The following is a 17,760-nucleotide window of genomic DNA, read 5'->3' as shown; positions in this document are numbered from 1 at the left end:
CAAGCGGACCAGCCACCAGGCTCCAGTGTTTGCATTCTTAGGCCCCTTCACTATACCACCTTTTGTGGCCAGACAGCAAGAGAGGAGGTGCTTCCACAAATGGAAGGGCGCTATTTACCTGATTCTGGGAGGTGGAGTGGAGTCACAAGGACTTCTGGTGGACTGTTTGGGGTGAAAAGTCATATGAAAAAAGTGGGAGAGAAGCAGGAACAGTGTGTATAACTGTTGCATCCATGACTTTAGGCCAAGAGGTCATTTCAACCAGTGGCCCGGAAAGCCCACATTCTGCAAAAGCACTACATCCAAGGAATAAAGTCTTAAATCTAACTCCTGATCCCCGGGGTCACCTGTTCACAGCTGAAACAGTGAACTGAAGTGGTGGAGCAGCAGGTGGCAAGGATGGGGGATTAGGGGGACCTTGTGTTGTCTCTATAGCCCCTGTTAACAGAAAGTTTAAAGGAACCCAGATCCTGCCCTAGACACTGCTATATTTGCCCTGGGCCCTGGGAGACTGGGTTGAAGAATGGCAGGTAAACCTGTGTCTGCAACTGGTGTGTCTACAGGTTGGCAGCCGCCGGGTGATCCAGTATGGTGCGGCTCTCATGCTGGGCTTGGGCATGATTGGCAAGTTCAGTGCCCTCTTCGCCTCCCTCCCAGACCCTGTGCTCGGAGCCCTCTTCTGCACACTCTTTGGTAAGAGCTGGCTTCCTTGGTAGCAAGTTTACCATCATGTGCTGTTCTTCATGTTGGCAGTTGTTTGTTTAGGTTTTTTTTTTTTTTTTTGAGATTACATTTTTTTTAGATTTATTTTAATTTATTTTATGTGTATGAGTACATTATATAGCTGTACAGATGGCCGTGAGCCATCATGTGTGTGGCTGCTGGGAATTGAACTCAGGACCTCTGCTGGCCCCGCTCATCCCGCTCACTCCGGGCCAGTAGCTCCAGAGTAATTCATTGTAGCTGTCTTCAGTTGCACCAGAAGAGGGTGTCAGATCTCATTACAGGTGGCTGTTAGCCACCATGTAGTTGCTGGGATCCGAACTCAGGACCTTTGGAAGAGCAGTCAGTGCTCTTACCCGCTGAGCCATCTCTCCAGCCCAGCAGATTCTTTTTAAAAATCAAATGTTGTTGCTCTTTGCACATAGACTTTTCTATATAGGCTTTAGCCTTCAGACCCAGTAGAAGTTTTGTGCAATAGAAACTCAGCACTCAAAATCTGGACCATAAAAATACATGCAAAACATACTTGTCTGAGAACACTTAACTTTGAACAGAGCACTGAGCTACACAAATGCACAATGAAAGTAGTGTTTCAGCTTCATCAAAAGCACTCATCATAAAAGGTGTAAAAGTCACCTCATACACAGTAGCTAGTTCTTAATGGAGATCTTGGGGCTTAATCAATAAAATCTAGCAATAAATGTAATGGTTTCTATCCACTTTAAATTGTAAAAGATGGTGCTTCAAAAACATAAAGACTTGCATCAGTGTCCAAGCTAAAAGTATGTTAAAGATAGAAGTAATCACTAAGAAAATTATGTGAAAATTAAGATAAAATCTAATCTTTTTTAATTTAGAATTTCTATTTGACTTAACTCAGATATATTCCCCCAATAACTGAACCCTTTCAACTGACACTCTCACAGTGGAACTTTGGATTTGATCTGCGCCTTTCAGATACAGTCATGTGGACATACACCAGATTTCTAATGTGGGTTTAATCAAAATGCTTAGAGAGAGCAAGGGATGGCTCAGCAGTTTGAGCACTAGCTGCTCTGAGGGGACCTGGATTCAATTCCCAGCCCCACGTGGTGACTCACAACTCCAGTGACAAAGCATCTGACATTTACTTCTGGCCTCCATGGGCACCAGGCACACACTTGGTAAACAGACGTAAATTCGAGCACAATGCTTACATAAAGTTTAAAAAAAAAAACTAAACTGAACCATTGCCTGTCTACTTAATTTAAAGAAAATGTAGTATGATGCTTGTGTGTGAAATGATAACTCGAGTCAGAGACGGGTGGTCATATTCTACCAACCCTCTCTTTCTGACACTGCACTGGTCCCCAGGCTGGTTTCTGAGGGGCAGAGAGGACACGTGGGAGTCTGCTCTCAGCCTCCAGGACAGCCTGTCAGCATGCTTCGATGAACTCAGCGGAACTGTGTTCTCATGCTTTTCTTCTCTCCAGGAATGATCACAGCTGTTGGCCTCTCTAACCTGCAGTTCATTGACTTGAATTCTTCCCGGAACCTGTTTGTGCTTGGATTTTCCATCTTCTTTGGGCTTGTTCTTCCAAGTTACCTCAGACAAAACCCTCTGGTTACAGGTAGGAGAAAGAGGTCTTGAATCTCAGGTAGGGCAGTTGGGATTTCAGCCATAGATTCACAAATAGCTCTTGTAATGGGAAGAGTCCTTAGAACCTCAGGTGTGTATTGCTAAACACTTTTTCTCTGTCTTCCTTCTGAATCTTACTCTGATTATTTCTCTGGAAGCCACAGGACATCCCATAGACATCAGCATGTACCTCCGTACTTGCTTGAGGGTGCCTTTGAATTGGTGGACATTTAATATGGGTGGCTACGGTCTCACTGTTTTGTTTTGTTTTAGTTTGGTTAATTGGTTGGTTTTTCAAGACAGAGCTTCTCTATAGGCTTGGCTGTCCAGGAACACTATCTGCAGACCAGGCTGGCCTCTAATTGATAGAGCTCTGTCTGCCTTTGCCTCCCAAGTGCTGGGCTTAAAAGCACTTGACACCATGCCCAGCTTCGTTTTTCTTTTTTCAGTTTTTCTGTTTTATTTTATATGTGTTAATGTTTTTCCTGCACTTGTGTACATGTTTATCAGCTGCATGTAGTGCCAGAAGAGGGCATCAGCTCTCCCTGGAACGAGAGAAACGGAAGAATGAGAGGCACCATGTAGGTGTTAGAAACCAAACCTGCCTCTACAAGAACAGTAGGCACCCTTACCCCATGAGTCATCATCTCACCGGCCCCCAAGAGCTCCTTGTTTAAATGGGTACCTCTCCTTTGGCTCTGTAAAACGATTTCTCAGACTCATGCTGTATTAAATTGTATATAATTTCTTAAAACTCGACTTCACAGACTTTGATATAAGTTTTTCTGTTTTCAATTTAAGAATGCCTATTTAAGGCCTGGAAAGATGGCTTGGCGGTTATGAGCTCCTTTTTAAAACATTTTTTTTATATTTTATGTGTATGAGTGTTTTCCCTGCATGTATGTATATGTACCACATGTGTGCCTCGTGCATCCCCTGGGTCTGGAGTTAAAGACAGTTGTGAGCTATGTGTGTTCTTGCAATTGAACCTGGGTCTTCTAGAAGACCATCAGGATTTTTTTTCTTTCTTTTTTTTTTTTTTTTAAATAAACAAAAGCTATTTAGGTCTGTTATTGTCCAACTTTTTTTGAGACAGGGTTTCTCTGTATAGCCTGGTAGACCAGGCTGAACTCAGAAATCCGCCTGCCTCTGCCTCCCAAGTGCTGAGATTAAAGGCATGTGCCACCACTGCCCAGCTTGTCCAACTTTTTTAAAAAAAGATTTATTTTATGCTTATGAGTATACTAGCTGTATTCAGACACACCAGAAGAGGACATACTTAATAGGCAAGGTTGACCTTGAACCTATAATCATCTGCTGCCTCCTCCTCATGACTCTTAATGTTGGTTCTGTTTTGTGTCCAGGTATAACAGGAATTGATCAAGTACTGAATGTTCTTCTCACCACTGCTATGTTTGTAGGAGGCTGTGTGGCTTTCATTTTGGACAACACCATCCCAGGTATGTGCTGTCCGTTAGGCTTGTTAGATGCACAAGCAGTTCTGGAGGAAGAAGGCCTCAGTGTAGCCCAGGTCTTGAGCTTTGTCACCCCGCCTTTGCCATACAGAAACAAGAACCACAAATAGTGCTCAGTGACCTTTGCCTGTGAATACCAGCTGGCAGGAGGATCCCTCCAGCCCAGGAGGCCAACCTGGGTAATATAGTGAAACCCTGTCTTGGGAGTGAGAATAGGAATAAATCAGTTCAAAGCTGTCACTGGTAAATGCTCTTTTCTGAAGTGGTTGAGGTGACACTCCATCCAAATGACTGTCACAAGACAGCACATCAGCGTGTGTGTGTGTATGTCTGTGTGTCTGTGTATTTGTGTGTGTGTCTGTGTGCATGTGTGTGTGCGCACATGCGCTGAGAAGGCAGAGATGCCTCACTCAGGCACACCCTGCAGCTCCTGTCTTCTTTCTCTGCCTTAGCCTACTGCTCTGCACTTGCATAGTCCTGAGCTGCTGGTAAATCTCTTAGAGATGTCTGCTGTGCTGTTGTTAGATGCTGCCTTTAAGGACAGATGACACAGTCTACCTATCTGTGTCTCCCACTGGTTCCTCCACAGTCTTGTACATGAGACATTTTAGTGTTGGATTGGTTTTTTTTTGTTTTGTTTTGTTTTTCTTTTTTTAAATAATTATTTATCTATTTTATCTATGTGAGTACACTGTTGCTGTCTTCAGACACACCAGAAGAGGGCATTGGATCCCATTACAGATGGTTGTGAGCTACTATGTGGTTGCTGGGAATTGAACTCAGGATGTCTCGAAGAGCAACAGTGCTCTCTCCAGTGGATTGTTTTAAGGGGCAGTCTTAAAACCTTCAAGTCTAAGAACAAAACCAGTACACTTCCCATCCCCCATATCAAACTGGAACAAAACAGTAAAAGTTTAGGGAAGTCCAGTGGCTCTTTGAAGACAATGTGTGTTTTACATTGTCATTTTAGAGAGCCAGCTCTTTTACTATATTCATAATAGATTGTGAAGAAGGCATGGTGAGGTGACTAGCCAGTTAGGAGAGACTGGATGGTTGAGAACCAGCAAATTACTTGCCTAGGTCAGATTTCAGTGAAAACTGAATCCTGTAAGAGGACAGGGAAGACACAGGGAAGTGACAAAGTCACTTGACTGTGGAAAATGGGGGACAAAGAAGAATAGCCATCCCACACTTTATTTTGGCACTTGAAGAGCTAAGAATCTTCAGCTCCTCAATTGCTGTTGCTGTGATTGGGCAGGCTTGGTTTCCAGAATGGGTGTGTGTGTGCGCGTGCATGTGTGTGTGTGTGTGTGCGTGCGTGCGTGCATGTGTGTGTGTGCGTGCGTGCGTGCATGTGTGTGTGTATGTGTGTGTGTGTGCGTGTGCGCGCACACGTGCAAGAGTGTGCCTGTCTGTCTGTCTGTCTAACAAGTCTCATAGCTAAGATAATTAAGCATTTGTTTTGTGTTTCTGTATGTGCGGAGCAGGTACCCCAGAGGAAAGAGGAATCAAGAAATGGAAGAAGGGTGTGAGCAAAGGAAATAAGTCTCTTGACGGCATGGAGTCCTACAATTTGCCATTTGGCATGAACATTATTAAAAAATACAGATGCTTCAGCTACCTGCCTATCAGCCCAACCTTTGCAGGCTACACATGGAAAGGCTTTGGGAAGAGCGAGAGCAGCCGGAGTTCAGACAAAGACTCCCAGGCCACAGTATAGCCTTTGCTGTGCCCTGTGGCCTGGCCACAGTGAGGCATGTCTCTGAGTTCCTTGCTGAATAACAAGAAGATATATGTTTGTATATCTACATGGCATCCTGCACCTCAGAGCTAAGACAGGTTGACGTCACTCTTCTGTTGTGGGTGGTGATTGTGTCCAATACGGTGTCTCACTTGTGTCCTTATTGGTCCTTTACCCTTTCTGTGTCCATTGCTGGCTATGGTCACTGAACTTGAAGTCACGGTCCTGCCATTGGAGTGGGCTTTTGGAATCCCTAGTGCTCCTGCTTTCAGTCCCCTCTGCCTTCCGGTGGTCTCTTTCCTACAAGCTGCTTCTTAAACACTATGTCCCAGTCTTCTCATGTGACCTCAGCCTGAACCCTGTGGAGACCTCCTCTGGCCAGGGGGCCACTGGTATCCTCACTTTGCTGTGATTCTGTTATCCCTGATACCCAAGAGCCCATTGACCTGAGAATAGTGACATGTCTGTCTTGTGACCAGATGTGAGTGTGCATAAGGTCCTGAATAGCTTAGACTGACTGGGGGGAACTGTATAGGAGAGTGACAGGGAATGGAAAAGTCCTGAGTCACTCTCTCCTTGTTACCCTGGACCCATCCAGGCCGGCACAGTTCTTCCTAGTCTGTTTTACTGGCTGAGACACCCTATTTGGCATTTTCATTGCTGGCTGGTATGTCGGGTATAGAGTGCCCACAGATAAGTCTATGGATGTCTTGGCTCTGCTGTCCTGTACTTGCGTGTGTTTTATTCCTATTTAATGTTATTGACTATAGTGGATTTTTGAAATCAGTGTTTTCTGTGTGACCTTCCAACCTTGCATCCTGTCCCTTGTCTTCACCCAGAAAAGAACCAGCGTCTGCAGAAGCCGTGGGTGCCGTGCCGTCAGGGAAGCTTCTTGTGTCGGCTGTTGAAAGCCAGTGGCAATTGTTGTGGCTGTGTTTTGTACTGCTCTATACCATGAAAGTGTAAATACTGTAATGTCTAATCTATTTATCACAACTGACTACTGGACCAGGGCCCAGAAACGTGGGTCAAGTTACATGTGAATTTGTTTGGTGAAGAAGGGAAGCTGGGACAGTAACAGTGTCACCACATGGGATGTGCCATTATCCAGCTAACGTCCTTCCTTCCTTCTTTCCTTCCTTGTGTTGCAAGTTATTGCTGCCAGATCTGGCTCAATAAGACTTTGTGTGGGTTGTCAGGTCACATGTCCACTGGATCTTGATTCTTGTAGGAGGAAAAATTTGATCCGTTAGTGAAATAGCCTGTGGGACTTGTTAGAGAAGATATTAAGAAAAGCAGCCTTTGGGTGCCCTCTGTGAAGAGTTCTAACTTGGAGAACAAATCTTGCAGACAAATGACTTGTACTGAATTTGGCTCTGGTTTCCAAGCCAAGGGAAAATCTGAAGACATGAGTAATAATGACCTTGCTTCCTGAGATTGTACTTCTTAAGTGGTTGTGGTCCTGGCTGAACTGTGGGTGGCAGTGGGCACCCTTAGCAAGGTGTGGTTCTCAGTGCCTGTCATTGGTATGTGCTTCTGTGCCCTGGCTGACTCAATGTCATCATGTTGCCAGGTCTCAATTTCTGCAGCCCTCATGACCCCTGAGAGCTTTGGGTTGTAGCAACACCTCAGCGCCACTGCGTTGTTTTGCCAAAATCTTACTCCAGATTAAGTACAGAGCTTGGTCTCTGACGGTATTTGGTTTTGTATGTATATTCAGACAGTTGGTGCTTTGGAAGCACATTGTGAGTAGCTTTTTGTCCCTTTCCTTAGCAAGCCGCTTTGGCTGACAGCCCTCTTGCTCTGAGTTCGCTCTGTGCCTCCATTTGCATTTTGCTTTGTTGATCCAGTTTCTCTGTTCTGACAAGGTGGAAAACTGGTAAGCATCTCAGATCTGCAGTATTGTGGTGCTACAGTGAACAGGAGCAGGAGTCCACCAGAAGCCTGAGGACGGCCTGTAATCCAGGCCGTGCCCTACCATCTATGCCTGTACTTCTGAGTGCCACCAGAGTCTTCTATTTGGCTGTATTTATTCTGGGGCTTTCACTGTCAGCCTGGGGCATGGACTCAGCAAGTATTTGTGTGGCCAAGAAAGTGCTATGCCAACATCTCCCATTAGAAACAGGGTTTCCCCTTCTTGCTTCATCAGAGCCAATTTTTGATATTCTTGGAGGGGACAGGAGGTGGGAGCAAGGAGAGGAGCAGCCTATGCATGTGCCTCCAGGGAGTGGGGCACTGTCTGCACTGCCCTGAGTGATTGTTACCTTGTAGCCACTAGTAAGGTTGGTCCATGCAGCTTGTAGTCCTCCCAGACATACAGGGAATGTGTGTTTATGTACCAGATGGGGAGTGTTTGGGGATACGGGATGGCGGCTGTGCGATCTGTCCGTCCGTTGTCCGCCCAGTGTTGCCCTGCGCTACTGGAACTTGGAGTTGCTCTGTCTGGTTACCAGGGGGCTGTTGGGAAGTTTTTCAGATAGGAGCCTCTTACAGGGCATTCCAGCCCCAGTTCTCACAGTGAGCACTTGCCTCCCCACTCCTGAGAGCAAGCATTTGTGTCAGCCGCAGGAAGCAGAAGTCTTAAGGGAAGAAGCGCTAGCAGCTGTGGGGGAGGCTCCCATAGGAAAGTAACGGCACCTCACCAGGCTTCGTGACTTTCATTCACATTTATAAGTTAGACGTTGACTCAGTAGAACATTTATGCTCAGAATCTTTCTCAAGAGGGTTTCCAGTATTAACTTTGATTGGGATTAATCCAGGCAAAAGAAGAGTCTTTATTAGAGAGCGGAGTGAAGCATTGTGGGTCCTACCCGTGTCCCGTTTTCACAGTAACAAATTCACATGCAGGATTTACTTTATACTGTAGAATACTGACTTTCATGATGACAACTTGATTTATGCATGAATATCAACAGTATTTCCATATAGTAAAATAACATTTCTGCCCAGGATAATAGTCACAGTTTTCCGGGGAGGGAATGATATAATTTTCATGACAATGTCATGTGCTGATAGAATTTCTCCATTGATGAACCTCTAGTATGTGTGTATACTTTATTTACCCGTGTGTATATTTTATGATCATGATCTAAGCTGTTAATTCTTTTATTCACGTCCCAGCTGAGACACTGATATTAGCAACTTAGACTTAGAGTTGGTGAGTTTAATCTTCAGTCATACCAGTTCCACAGAGATGAGGCCTCCCTCAGTCCAGAACCCATTTTCATAGAAAAGCAGCAGTAGCCTGCAGGTGACTGTGCTTGAGACAGACATTTGGCTGCCAGTAGCAAGCCTGGCATGATGTGACATGAGGGGCCTAATTACCTAGCTGTTGCTGGACACCAGCTGTGCATACCTGAGCATGCCCAGTGCATGTTGGGTTCATGCACAGCTCCTAGACCAGAGCTTTCACCGAGCTCTGGCCTCCAGGAAGCTGTGTCTTTCTCCGTCCCGTTAAGATTTGGACACAGATAAGGCATCTTCCACTTTCCATTCTTCCTACAGTCAGAACCCCAGTAGTGCAAGAAGGCCCCGTATATGGCAGCATTCAGCTCTCATCCATAGAACCCCAAAGCACAGTAGTGCTGGGCTTCCCTTCAGCAGCCTCACAAACCTCCCCATCCTTCCAGGATGTTGACTGTCGTGTCACCACTCTGATACCCAGCATTCTCTGGTTGCTGTATGTTTCCAATGTTCAGAACACTCATAACCGACGTTGCTGTCTGCTGCCATCTGACAGTCCAGTGAATCCTTTTCTATCCGTTCCTAACAACTTTTATTTGACACATTAAAACATTTCCGACTGTCCTTAAGACAGTGGAGATGCCTCTCTTCTATTTGAGCTTCGTGACTGACTTAGCCTGTGTATCTTTCTGGGGTTTATTTGTGTTTAATTTTTATTTTGCATACTGAGGGTATTTGGGGTGGGGTTGATTTTTGAGATGTGTAATTCTTTTATGGAGTTTTTAAAAAGAATTTTCATATTGTTTTTCTAACATGGCTTCATTAAACGTTTAAGTATTTTAAAACTATGTAATATTTGGACCAGATGTTGTGAATAACAGTAGAGAAAAGCTATTTTATTCTGTATTTTTAAAAACTGTTCCGTACAAATAAAAGCTCTCCTGGATGTAGTTCTGTTGTCATGTGCCTCTTTCTTGGGCTGGAATTCAACTAAAAGTCACTATTAAGGTTCTTAAGAAACAGAGCTCCCGACACATATACAGCAGAGGACTGCCAGGTCTGGCCTCAGTGAGAGAAGACTTGAGCCTAACCCTCAAGAGACTTGAGGCCCCAGGGAGTGGGGAGGGCTGGTAGGATGGGGGTGGGGGCATCCTCTTAGAGACAGGCAATGACTGGTCTGTAAAAAAATAAAAGTAATTTAAAAAAAAAGAGCCAGTGAGATTGAAAAAATATATATGCGTATATACTTATATATGTGAATTTATTATATATACAATAGTTAATAAAATATAAACTATATGTGTGTGAATTTATTCAGTCAGCTTACATTAAAATAATAACAGCTGAATCACACCTAAGAGGCTGAGAGCCAGGGAGTTGCTCTGTCCTTGAGGCTGGATGCCTCAGTAGTTACCCTTACATCTCACTGGAGAGTAAAGCAACCCAGTAGTCTCTGTGATGGAAGCTTGGCTACGCTGGTTCTGATACCAGTGAGGAGTTAGCAGCAGCAGCTAGTGATTCAAAAGGGAGACCAGGCCAAGCAAGCAAGAGGCCAGCAACCTTCCCCTTTCATGCCCCCTTTTTCAAAAAGCTGGGCCTGTCCAGAGGTCCCTTGAATGCAATGAGGAGAGTTTTTCAGATGAGACTCCCTACTCAGGTGAATCTAATCTGTGGTAGATTGACATTAAAATTCTAATACTACCACCCAATGGAGGCAAACTGACTAGTAAGGAGTTAAGTTTAACACCTACCTTCACAGGAGTTCTTATCAGCACGTAAGAAAGCTGGGGTGGAGGAGGTTAATTTAAACCAGCCAGAGAGATGGGAGTCTTGGAAAGGATCAGAGGAGCAGGTCTCCCAGGTGTCAGAGAGGAAATGATCAGGATGGATTTAGAGACAGGTTAGGGTGGGATTTTTAACCCCTTTATAAACAGCAGCCACACCAGGAGGCCAAGCTGTGAGAGGCAGAAAAGGCCAGGCACTGCTGCTTTGCAGCCAGGCCCCATTCAGTAGACCCTGTGCTGGGGAGGAGGCCAAGGGCAGATCTTGAAGTGCTGGACATAGTTTTCAAATTGGAGCAAACTTAGTCTCCATCCTTGATCCTTCACTGACAGTCCAGGACAGAATGACACTAGCTGCTTTGTGGGCCATAGAACTTGCTGCTGTCCAAGGAGTGATAGCTGAGGTTGTCCTCCGCCTCTGAGCACACACAGAATCAAAGAACAATCTAGAAGCTTCCAGAGAGTTAGCAGATCTGAACCCCAAATAGCTAGTTCTCCTTGAAGTCTTTCCCTCCCCCTCTATCCCATTTCCCTCCCCTCTTCTCACTCCTTCCTTTCTTCATCCCTCCCTCAGCTTTGAGAGATGTGATCTCTTTGTCCCACAGAGTATCAGACTTATAATCCTTCTGGCTCCATTTCCCAAGTGTGAAGATGACAGGTGTACCATTATGTGGACAAGAAGACCCAACATTTGTTTGTTTGTTTGTTTTGTTTTTGTTTTTGTTTTTGTTTTTCGAGACAGGGTTTCTCTGTATAGCCCTGTCCTGGAACTCACTCTGTAGACCTGGCTGGCCTCGAACTCAGAAATCTGCCTGCCTCTGCCTCCCAAGTGCTGGAGTTAAAGGCATGCACCACCACTGCCAGGCCAAGACCCAACATTTAAATGCATTGGATAAGTACTTCCCCAGGAAGAGAAACAACCTCAGAAGTGCTGTGTGTGATAATTGAAGGGTGGGTCAGTAAGAAGCTTGCTGAGTCTCTCAATAAAAAGCAATAACCAAAAGAGGAAAAACTATATCTACAATGATATCAAATTAAGGCCATACATACCAGAATGGTAGTGGGGGGGAAAAGAGGACTTAAGATGTGAGAGAAAGAAACAGGCCCAAACAGACCAATAGTTACAAATAATCAAACTCCCAGTCAAATGGTCATCTGGCCATGTAAAAATCCTAACACATGCTCCTAAACATTAGTGTTCAGAAACATGTTCTGTGATTGTTAGAAGCAGCAATGGTTCATTTTAAAATTGATAGTGTCTGCTGGGCGGTGGTGGTGCACGCCTTTAATCCCAGCACTTGGGAGGCAGAGGCAGACGGATTTCTGAGTTCGAGGCCAGTCTGGTCTACAGAGTGAGTTCCAGGACAGCTGAGACTACACAGAGAAACCCTGTCTCAAAAAACCCAAACAAAAAACAAAAACAAAATTGATAGTGTCTTAGCAATCCATATAAAGAAAAAATATCTGATCATTTTTGTTGAACCTAAAAACAACTGGACTTGTATATGTTTAATTTTGTTATTTTCTTTATAAAACTCAGGCTGCTGTAGGTTGGTTGGAGGGGGGTCTGACATGGTTTAAATGGCATCCTCCGTCATAGATACCCTGAGGAGCATTGCTTACAGCACGGTTCTGGTTTACATAGGGCATACAAAATTATAAGTAAGAAATCGAGGTGAAAATCACCTTGGGCCATTTGCTGGAGCTACGGTTCAGGGGTTAAGAGCACCGACTACTCTTCCAAAGGACCTGAGTTCAAGTCTCAGTAACTGCTTAATGGCTTACAGCTTTGTGAACTGTCGTTTAAAAAAAAAAAAAAAGAATCACCTCGGGCCATTACTAATCACCTACCAAATCATTAAAGCTGCCCTGGAAGGGAGACCCAGACCTTCTGGATAGCTGAAGCATTTCTCAGAGGTTTCTTTCTGACTGCATCCATTGAAGGAGGTCCGAGTTTGTTTAGCAGTAGGATTTGTAGTCGTTTTGGTTGATAATTTTCTCCCAGGCTCATCTCATGAGCTGATCCTTTAGACTTTTGACTCGGCCTGTTATCTAATGTCCCTATCTTCCGCCTCCATTCCCTTCCCAGACCCTTGTTACTCAGCACTGACTAACCACAGACTCCTTCACATTGGTGTGAATAGGTACTTAAAGTAACAGAGTTACTTCACAATCTTAGGGAGGTAGGGTTATGGGTTACTGTTAAGACTTTGTATTTCCAAACTACTTTCTACTTACAAGTTGTATACTTCTGTTGAAAGAAAAGAAAAGGGAAAGAGAGAGAAAAGAAAAGAAAAAAGAGAGAGGGGGCAGGAAAGAGGGAGAGATGGAGGAAAAAGAAAAAAAGAAAAGAAAAAAAAACCCAACTATATTTTTTCTTTCTGAGGAGGAGTGTCTGGGCAACCTACTCCCTCTCCTGAGTGTGGACTTTCATCTGGAATGAGACTTCGTCCGAAGTCCTAACTCTATCTCTGAACTTTTGGTCCTGAGGCAGCACGAGCCTGGAGCCAGGCTGAGAACCTCCAGCCTTTACTAGCATCGCCCTCGCTCTTGCTCCATGGCACTTGGAGTTTAATTACATACTCAGGAAGACTTGATGAGTGCCAACCTTTCCTACTGGACTTACAAGCTCCAGCTCTGGGGAGGTGCCAGGCATGCTAGCAGCCATGAAAAATGTTTGTAGAAGCAGGACTGCCCTGGCCTATGGTCCTAGGTATGCTAGAGGCTGAAGCAGGAGGAGAGAAAACTCAAGGCCAGGGGCTGGACAGATGGCTCAATGGTTAAGAGCACCCACGGCTCTTCCAAAGGTCCTGAGTTCAAATCCCAGTAACCACATGGTGCCTCACAACCATCCGGTAATGAGATCTGACGCCCTCTTCTGGAGTGTCTGAAGACAGCTACAGTGTACTTAAATAAATAAATAAATAAATAAATCTTAAAAATGAAAAGAAAAGAAAACTCAAGGCCTGCCGGGGCTATAGATTGAGGTCAAGGCCAGCATAGGCAGCTTGGTGAAACCTTGTCTAAGAGTAAATAGTAACAATACAGAGGAGTGCTGAGAGCTGATTAACACTCTTCTGTAGCATGTGTCAGGCCCTGGCTTCCCAGGATTGCAGAAAATGTTTGTGGAGATTCTAACCGTACTTTTGGCTACTTTATTGGGTTCTTGTATCTGCCACCCTCCTCCACCCCAATCCCTTCGAACCCTCAACACTAGGTAGGTGAGGAAGAAGGTTAGAGGAGAAAGGGGGCATCCATCTCATTAGACTGCTTCCTGCTGATTTAGGGGTGTTCAGTTCCTTGGGGCAAGTCATCAGGATATCTCCGACCAGCGAGCCAGCAAAAGCAGCAAACACGATCAGCAACCAGCAAAAGCAGCAAACACGATCAGCAACCAGCAAAAGCAGCAAACACGATCAGCAACCAGCAAAAGCAGCAAACACGATCAGCAACCAGCAAAAGCAACAGCAGCAGAGGCAGCAGCAGCCACTGCAGCCTCTCAGGCCGCTGGCATTTTTATACCCTCTCAAGAGTCCCCAGAATTCCAAATGTAAACTATCTTCACCTGGCAGAATCACAGCCCTGCCAGAGCATGAGACAAATCATAGTCAGCTGCTGTGGACAATCTGAAGCAACCCCATAGCCCAGACCTGGGATTAAAATAAAAACATATTCACATAATATAACTAACAGGGTTTTTCAAGAGACCCAAATTCTCACTACAGGAGATGCAAAGACAAAAAGATGGCTCAAGGCCGACAGGATGGCTGAGTAGGTAAAGGTGCTGTCTACCAAACCTATCCTCAGAACCTACATGGTGGAAGGAGAGAACCAACGTTTGCAAGTTGTTCTCTAACCTCCACATGCATGACCTGGCACCACCCCCTAAAAGTAAGTAAATAAATGTGGTGGGCAGGAAAAAAATATGTTCAGTTGTTGCCCTGGCTTGTGGTGATGGTTGATTCTGGAAGAACAAGGACAAAGACAAAAAATTCACATCTAGTAGCATTCTACAAGGCTGATTGAGTGTACCTAGAGAGCTAGGATGCTGCAGATCCAGATTCAATTTTACCTGGACTATCTTAGCCTCTAAATAGCCAGTCACTGTGTGACGCAACATCCTTGTAACTGTTAGGTCATGCCTTTTGGTATATACTGACTTGTAGCTTTCACTAACCCAAAGGCTAAGAATGTCATCAGATGATGTCTGAGGCCTCTAGCGGATGTATGCAGACTTGACTCTAACCCTCCTGTCTAACTTTGCTTTTCCTGCTGTGATAAACACCAGGACAGAAAACAGCCTGGGGACTAAAGTGTTTATTTTACCATTCAGGTTATAACCCATCATCAAGGAGTCGGGGGGCCTTTAACCATTAAGCCAACTCTCAAGTCTCCTCCACTCATATTGTCCACAGTATTTTTTATGCTTTTTTTTTTTATTTTGTGAGACATCTTTTGAATATTGCATATATCAATATTCTGTACAGTATCCATCAATATCTGTACTGCAACCCCTCCAATTATGAATCTATTGCAATTATTTGCCAAGAAATCACCAATGAAGTAAATGAATTTCTGGAAAATATTTGCAAGAGAGAAAGTTAAGTACTCTCAGCCCATAGAGTTCTTCTAAGGGCTTATATAGCTAACTATGCTGCTGTGTCCATAGTAAGGTTTCTGGTTTACTAAAGACCATATCTCCACCTCCAGGTTAGATGGTAACCTCAGAGCATCCAAAAGCACTTCCCCTTGGAGTAATTTAATGAAAAGTGAGCCCAGATTTGAATTCTCTACTCTCTCTCTATCTTCTGCCATTTCCTGTCTGTCTGCTGGGTGAGTCTGAATCCATGCCTGTCTGAATGCTGTCTTGTGAATTGGTCCTTGTGCCTGTGTTTCTCTGTTCTATGTTTGTGTCCCTAACAAAGGGCTTTTGCTCTGTATTTTTTGAGCACATAAAGTATCACATGGGGAAGGAACGAGGGATTAAGTCATTGACTCCAACTGACCCAGATAACAAACAAATGCTTACAGTCAAGCAATATCCACGTATTGTCTTCAACATGTACAGCAGATATTCACCTTAGAAGGTTGATTTCAACCTATCTGCTATTTCCAGTATTTGTTATCATAACACACACACACACACACACACACACACACACACCACATTATTATTCTGGGTCAAGGCCATATAAGAGTATATACCTTAAAATTCCAGCTATGCATTTGTTTACGTTGTAAAAGTTGATCACATGGGAAATCCAAGGCAAGGAAAGTTAGTTGTTACATTGTTTTTGTTTTGTTTTGTTTTGTTTTGTTGTTGTTTTTTTTTTCGAGACAGGGTTTCTCTGTGTAGCCCTGGCTGTCCTGGAACTCACTGTGTAGACCAGGCTGGCCTCGAACTCAGAAATCTGCCTGCCTCTGCCTCCCAAGTGCTGGGATTAAAGGTGTGCGCCACCACCGCCAGGCTTACATTGTTTTTTTAAAGGCAGGTTAAATGAACAGGTTGAGTTTCCAGTAGGATAGCGTGACCTGAAGGTATATTATTAACTCTGGCTATGAGGTCCAGCAAAAGTCCAAGGCTCTTAGAATGTAAGAGACATTTGTGTGTTGCACAAATATTGTACCACCACATTGGTAGTCTAGAACTGCATTCTTGACTTTTTACATTTGAAAATATTTTAGTTCTGTTTCATGTGTATAAGTATTTTGTTCATTTATATATGTGCACCATGTGGGTGCCTAGCGCCTAGAGAGTCAGATTCCCTGGAACTAGAGTTATAGGTGGTTGTGAATTGCCATGCATGCCAGGAACTGAACCTGGGCCTTCTGCAAGAGCGTCCATTGTTCTTAACCACTGAACCATCTCTTCAGTCCCTGTATTCATCACTTTAATTGAGAGAGGTTATTGATAGTTGATCAGATGTTATTTCAGCACTAAAAATTTATATTGCATGGTTTTGAGTTTTTATTATAATAAATTTAGTATCCTGTGATAGTTTCTGCTCTCGAAACACATTTTTTGTTTGTTTGTTTTTTGTTTTTTCAAGACAGAGCTTCTCTATGCAGTCCTGGCTGTCCTAGAGCTCACTCTGTAGGCTAGATTGACCTCACATTCATAGAGACCTGCCTGTCTTTGCATAGGATTAAAGGCTCAACCAGATTTTAATCACTAAAATACAGCGAACAACATCAGTGCCCTGGACTTAGCACATGGCTGTGTCTATGTGCTAACACTCAGTAAGGAATTTCACAACTGTATTCCTAAATGCAGCTGTTTATAATCTGGTTTCATTTTCTCTATTCAATGTGAGCATTCTAATTAGTTCAGCTTCATAAATCAACTAGGAAGCTTTTAGTCACCTATGATCTAAAATCAGTATCAATCATCATAGTTTCTTTCTTTAAGATTTATTTCTTTATCTTATGTATATGAATGCACTGTAGCTGTCTTCAGACACACCAGAAAAAGGAATTGGATCCCATTACAGATGATTGCGAGCACCATGTGGTTGCTGGGAATTGAACTCAGGACCTCTAGAAGAACAGTCAGTGCTCTTAACCACTGAGCCATCTCTCCAGTCCATATCATAGTTTCTTAAGAGAGGATTCCCCAGGCCCCAGAGGCCAGAGCTGGAATGCTAACTGGCTTGATCTTGTGTAGGTTTCGTGCAGGCAGCCAGAGCTGCTCTTTAGTTCACGGGTACAGTGGTCTTGCCATGTTCAGAAGATACTGATCAGCTACAGCGCTTCCAGACCTCTGGTTCTTACAATCGTCCCATCACCCTTCTTCAATGTTCTCCGAGCCTTGAGATGCTGCTTTGTGGCTGAACACTCCATGACTGCTTGTTGTCTACACTTTGACTAGTTGTGAATCTCTCCATTAACCACTGTCCATAGCACAGAAACATTTCCCGGATGAGGGCAGATTGCTGTGTTGATCCATGGGTACAGAGATATGTATGTAGAATCAGTCAAATGCTAGGGCCTGTAGCAAATAGTGAGAGGTCCAGCATGGCCACCTGGGAGCTCCCTAGACACAGGCTCCTGGCCAGATTCACAGTACCAGGCTTGAATTTCCTCCTGTGAAGCTGGTCTGCAATCCAACCAGAAAGTGGACGGTCACTCCCCATAACATTCAAAGCACTCTAGTGATGCAGGCACTAAAGAATTTAAGTGTGGCCAGGCAGTGGTGGCACACACCTTTAATCCTAGCACTTGGGAGGCAGAAGCAGGTGG

At 44.3% G+C, this 17,760-nt stretch overlaps 1 protein-coding gene across 6 annotated transcripts in view; it reads left to right on the top strand.

The window, feature by feature from the left end:
- Slc23a2 (solute carrier family 23 member 2) overlaps nucleotides 1–9,690 on the top strand; it is a 94,451-nt gene extending 84,761 nt beyond the window's left edge. For all 6 annotated transcript variants that reach the window (XM_031371972.1, XM_031371973.1, XM_031371975.1 and 3 more), the window contains 4 exons: nucleotides 564–693; nucleotides 2,196–2,333; nucleotides 3,706–3,801; nucleotides 5,304–9,690. In XM_031371972.1, the coding sequence (XP_031227832.1) occupies nucleotides 564–693; nucleotides 2,196–2,333; nucleotides 3,706–3,801; nucleotides 5,304–5,536 (597 nt within the window). In that variant the 3' untranslated portion in view covers nucleotides 5,537–9,690. The remainder of the gene's footprint in view (nucleotides 1–563; nucleotides 694–2,195; nucleotides 2,334–3,705; nucleotides 3,802–5,303) is intronic.
- Nucleotides 9,691–17,760: the final 8,070 nt, after the last annotated feature.

This window comes from Mastomys coucha, unplaced genomic scaffold (assembly GCF_008632895.1).
Source record: "Mastomys coucha isolate ucsf_1 unplaced genomic scaffold, UCSF_Mcou_1 pScaffold15, whole genome shotgun sequence".
Classification (NCBI taxonomy): domain Eukaryota; kingdom Metazoa; phylum Chordata; class Mammalia; order Rodentia; family Muridae; genus Mastomys; species Mastomys coucha.
This window is presented reverse-complemented; position numbering and strand designations above follow the sequence as displayed.